The 5,712-nt window shown below is 36.0% G+C and overlaps 1 protein-coding gene across 1 annotated transcript; it reads right to left on the reverse strand.

The window, feature by feature from the left end:
* Positions 1–206: 206 nt before the first annotated feature.
* Positions 207–5,712, reverse strand: LOC145136907 (TPR repeat-containing thioredoxin TTL1-like). The gene is made up of 7 exons (XM_079071015.1): positions 4,509–5,712; positions 3,560–3,755; positions 3,275–3,462; positions 2,153–2,486; positions 1,323–1,527; positions 1,127–1,233; positions 207–630 (listed from the first exon to the last, which is right to left on the reverse strand). Exons 1-7 carry the CDS (start codon positions 5,372–5,374, stop codon positions 478–480), a joined length of 2,049 nt encoding a protein of 682 aa, XP_078927141.1. The 5' UTR covers positions 5,375–5,712; the 3' UTR covers positions 207–477.

The raw sequence follows: 5,712 nt of genomic DNA on the forward strand, positions 1-5,712 counted from the left end.
TAGTAGAAGTTGTCTCTCTACCCTCAACTCCAAGTTCAATTGTCTGCATTTTACCTCTTCCTTTATCCTATTCTTATAGGATTTGTATATTGTTGTTTAGAATGCAATTAAGATGAAGAAGTTATTTCCATTGATGAAATCAAAAACTCTAAAATATCACCGCATACAAATAATCCCCACAACCCTATCCCCCCCCCCCCCCCCCCCCAAGTTGCAATATTTTGTTGTTTGTATCACCATCTTCACATACATATACATCTACACATCCCACTTATAATACCCCATAAATGAATGAAACTCAACAACATAACAATGTTGTTTTACAAATTAATACACATTTTTACTACAAAACTCCAACTAACCTACCCATTTCCAGTTTTTCCTCTTCACATCGACTCTAAAATTTGGCGCTTTAATGGTTAAATTATCATGCCTTTTATGCAATAGAATATGAAAATCTTTTTGATCCACAAGATCTTACGAACTGTAGTGCTTGACTGATGATTCCACTGCTTCTTTACTCGGGCATACCATTTCTTTTGCTCGATTACCCTTTTTGTAAATCTTGATTGTTGGCACAACACTTACATTTTCAGCTTTTGCAATTAGTGGGGTTTCTTCCACATCAACCTTTTAATATGAATTAGTCTAGATTAGTAAACATTCAAAGTCAAAGATCGTGTTTCTACACAAATGTAAATAGTCATTGTTCATTAGGCATCCCTTCTAGACACAGAAGGGTAAAAAGGCCATTTACACTCATCTAGACAGTTCATTCAGTCTAAAAGTGGAACAGTCTTTATTCATAAAAGACTTCCTACACATCACTTATCCATTAAACACATTGTCCATATTGTATATAATGTGAAAAGAAAAAGAATAGACCCATTAAGTCTCAACCTTTTACAAATTTACTTTTATTTTTTCCTTCCATTTCCCCAAATGTGTCTTCATTTTCTCAAACATAGCCTCACTCTTGTAATTTAGCTTTAGTAGTGAAAAAGTTTTAAACTTTTTGATTCTTTAGGATACCCTTTACTGTTGTTTATGTTTCAAAAGATGGGGTTTTAATGAAACAACTAAAATTCAAAGAAAACAAAAAAAAAAAAAAAAAATTAGTGTTTACCTTGAGAAATATTATGGATGGATATCGGGAGCATAACGTGTCTACAAATGTTGACATCTGCTTGCATCGTATATCGGATGATGATTCAAAAAGAACAATACAAGTTCCTGTGGTTTATAAATTTCAAGATTTAATACAAGTTTAAATTGATGAATCAAAATATAACTAATAGCATAAAAGATTTACTAAAACTAACCGGTTGAAGCAACTGCAGATTTAAACTGTTCAAGACTTGTAATTAACTCAACTTCACCCCCAAATTTCATGTTATATACTTCTTCACCACATGATTTTTTCAAAGCAATTTGAGCATGGAATAAAGATTCTGCTACATCGTTGTTGTTAGGAAGCTCTTTTCTCAAAACTTCATAATCTTTCACAGATTCAGCCCATTGGTCAAGCTGTTGTATCAAGAAGTTTTCAGGATCACAAATTGAAAACACAAAAACTACATATAATAGCAATGTAATATACTCTTATCAAATATTAATGCAAATTAACCAATGTTCTTGTTAGTTGTGACAATGCAAAAAGAGACAAGATTTGCAAAAACGGGTGATTTTGTACACACTATGAAGAAAATTGTAGATGTAAAAAAACTTCATACTTATCTTTCTTTCTTTTTTCCTTCTAAAATCACTAGTTCTTGCAAGGGCAAATTGGGAAAAAAAAATAGCAACGTACTTTACTCCTTTTTACCAATATAAGGAACACATTTTACTTTTTACCCATAATCACAATGTATTTACATTTCTTTACTCATAATATTAATACCAATATACTTACATTTCTTTACCCATAATAACAGTGTATGTACGTGTGTTACTAATAATCTCAATATATATATAACCCATAATAGCAACTTGCTTACATTGCCTTACCAAAAATAGCAATATTTAACAAAGTACATTGACAATATTGGTAGCCCTTAATAGAGGCTAAAATATACGTTGCTATTATGGGTAAAAGATATATAGTAAGTTGATATTCCCTTAATAGAGGCTAAAAAATAGTATTGTTGTATACCTTACTATATGTAGCAGCTCTACGAAGAAGGGCTTTGGTGTAATTTTGATGAATAAGAAGCGCTTGATTACAATCATCAAGAGATCTTTCCATCTGCCCGAGTTTAAACCAACAAGCTGCCCGATTGCAATAAAGAACCGGATTCAAAGGATCAAACCGAAGCCCTTCGCCATAAGCCGAACAAGCTTCCGTGAATCTTTCTGACTTAAAAAGATCATTCCCACGTGCCCGAGCCCTAGACACTGACCTAAAGTTTTGGAGAAGAAGGGCAATCTCGACATTTCGTGGGTCAATTTGTCCTGATTTTTCAATACTTGTAACGGCGTTCTCGAATCTTTAACAAGAAAAAAAGAAACAAATGGTTACGACAATTTTACAAGTTTGCCCCTACAATGACAATTTTGCATTTTTGCCCCTACAACACTATACTGAGTACCCATAATAGGGTCAGAGAGGCTAGCTACCTCGGCATAGAAAAAGATCTTGTCACTCCGACCAATTCCCAATTTTGCCCCTAGTGTGTGAATATTTGATTATAACCTATTCCAATTTTGCCCCTACTTTGTAAAAAATTTATTATATCCAAATTACCACATAGTAGTGGGGACAAGGTAGGGGTTAGAACAAGCTACTTCCATAGGAGACCTCTAACACAAGAAAAGATTTCGACCCTCGACCCAATTCCCAATTTTGTCCCTAGTGTGTGAATATTTGATTATACCCTATTCCCAATTTTGCCCCTACTTTGTAAAAAATTTACTATACCCCCATTTCCACATGGTAGTGGGATAAGGTGGGAGTTAGAACAAGCTACTGAGACCTCTAACACAAGAAAAGATTTTGACCATCGACTCAATTCTCAATTTTGCCCCTGGTGCGTAAATATTTGATTATACCTAATTTCCAATTTTGCCCCTACTTTATAAACTTTTTATTATACCCAAATTCCCACATGGTTGTGGGATAAGGTGGAGGTTAGAACAAGCTACTTCTATAGGAGACTTTTGACATAAGAAAAGATTTTGACCCTGGACCGAATTCCTAATTTTGCCCCTTCTGTGTAAATATTTGGTTATAGTTTTGTTTTTACAATTTTGCCCCTACTAAGAAACGCGGAAGTACCTTCCCATTGCCATGCCGATTTGAGCACGAACAAACAAAAGGTATGCTTCCGGATGCATCCCAAAGAAGTTTTCTTGGGGACACGAAAGACTACAAGATGCTTCAAATGTAGCCACATAAGACATGCTGACATCAGCATCATATAATCGATGCACCTTCAACAATGCTTCTGCTTTACATGCAAATAGCTGTCAATTCGATTTCAAACACATTCAGTTTCAACATCCAAACATAAATTTAAGATTAATAATTTTATTCAAAAGTAATTCCTTTTTTTTTAATTACCTGAAGACAAGAATCGGCTCCAGAATCAATTGCAGCATCACATTCATTTAAAACATTACCCCAATCGCAAACTTTTCTATAATTTGTGCACTTATTTAAGTGTTTTTCAACTTCTTGTAATTTCTTGAGCTCATTTGGATCTGCTTGGAACCCTGGAAAATAAAGATGTCTCCTTGCATTTTCCACTTGCCCTAAACTGTCATTATTGCTTATATAAATCAGATTCTTTTTTTTATGTGTTGTTTAATTTTGACTTATTGAACTTAATGTAGACAGTTATAGTTAATCTTGTAAGCTATATACACAGTGTTTCTTCGACTTAATCAGTTGTTTTTTTTTACTAAGAACGAGTTAAAGATAGAAAGTCATTAATTAATTAATATAGAAAGAACGAGTAAAAATAGAAAGTCATTACTATAAAAAGAGGCTTTCCTAAAGCGCTAACCTTTTTAGAAATTAATCATTAATTCACTACCGACTCATTTTCATGAATTCATGATCAAGAATAACATAAGGTCACAATGGGAAAACATTAAATAACAACACCCATTATCAAGATTATGACATATATACATACATCAAAATCTAAAGCAACCCCACCAAAGAAAAAAGCAGCATCCTTTTACAGAATTAAACTTTAATCCAGATTTATGCAAAAAACCAATAATAGAAACTAATTGAACAACTGTAAAGACATTCACAGAACAAAGGGAGGATGTGGATGTCATGAGAACTTTAATTTACTAACAATTTCAAGATTTTTGAGAATTTATGTTTTTTGTTTGTAATTAATGTGATTCAAATATTCAATCATATTCTATATTAGGCGAATTTTGAGTTTAAACAAGAAAAAGTACAATAGTATTAGTGAGTAATAATGGAGATAAGAGGAGAACTTTCTTGATAATTTACGCATAATGAAAATGATTGATTGTTTTTAAATTCTCACCTAATAAGAAGAGATCCTAAACGACGATGAGCTCTCATGTATCCAGAATCGATTTTAAGGGCTTCTTCATATTCTTTCGCAGCCTCATTCAACCTGTTCAGACCCATCAATGCGGCTCCACGGTTACAACGGTAGGCAGGTTTTTCCGGCGAGATCGCTATCGCGCGATCGTAGTAACTCAGGGCGTCTTTGATGTTTCCCCTTTTGTAGTGTTCGTTTCCTACCTTTCTCAGCTTTTCAGGGTCCATCGATAATCTCCTTGAAGTATTGGAATTTGAAATAATCGAAACAGGGGGTTCAGTTCCGGTCGGCTTAGTGGTGGAGCCGCCTCGTAATATGCTGCCATGGCCGTAGTTGCTGGTTCCGAGACTTAATACGTCTGATTTGGAGCTCCGGGATGTCATCATACCCGTCTTTAATATCTTCCCCGTCGGGCAAATGTTGCCGGTTGGAAGTACATTCGTGGCCGGAGAAGTAGCGGAGCTTCCACCAGAGTTGATTGGTGGGTGGCCGCCAGTTCCTCCACAGGAATTTGACCGGGTGTGACCCGATTTTTTTGATGAAGATGAGGCACCTCCACCTGCTGAAGCTTTCGGAGAACTATTCACCGACAACTCGCCGGAGTGGTTTTTAATCCTACCACCTGAATCTGCCCTTCTAGAAGCTGATCGAAAGTGAATTCTATTTTCATTCCGACCTGATACTGACCCGGATGAACTCGAGCTACTGCTAGCCGCTGGTCCAGGTCTTAAGGGCGAAATAGGTGAACCAAAATTGAGTTCACGAGAGTCGGGTTTGTTGGTATTGCCGACGTCGAATGTAACTGATTTTGGGCTATCGGATATTCGCTTAACGGAATGCGCCATTTTCAGCCTGATTCTCTTCCTCTCTTTAGAATTAAAAGCAGCAGAGCAGAGAGAGGAAGTATGTAAAAGTGGTGATGTTAGAAATGTGGGTGATAGCCATTAAAATACAACCACCGAGGATGGGATAGTGATACACCAGAGAGAGCCATGGAAGAAAGGGAGAGGATCTCGTGATTTAAAAGAATGTATGTGTGTGTGTGTGTGTGTGTGAGAGAGAGAGAGAGAGAGAGAGAGAGAGTGTGTGTGATTACAGGGAGGAATGAAAGGGAAGGGAGATGGAGAATGGAGATGAGATAACTCCGGCAGACACCAGCTCACGGCGAACCGGTTTTAGCTTT

Source organism: Lactuca virosa, chromosome 9 (genome assembly GCF_052849685.1).
Source record: "Lactuca virosa cultivar CGN04683 chromosome 9, Lactuca_virosa_CGN04683_v6, whole genome shotgun sequence".
In the NCBI taxonomy this organism is placed as follows: Eukaryota; Viridiplantae; Streptophyta; class Magnoliopsida; order Asterales; family Asteraceae; genus Lactuca; species Lactuca virosa.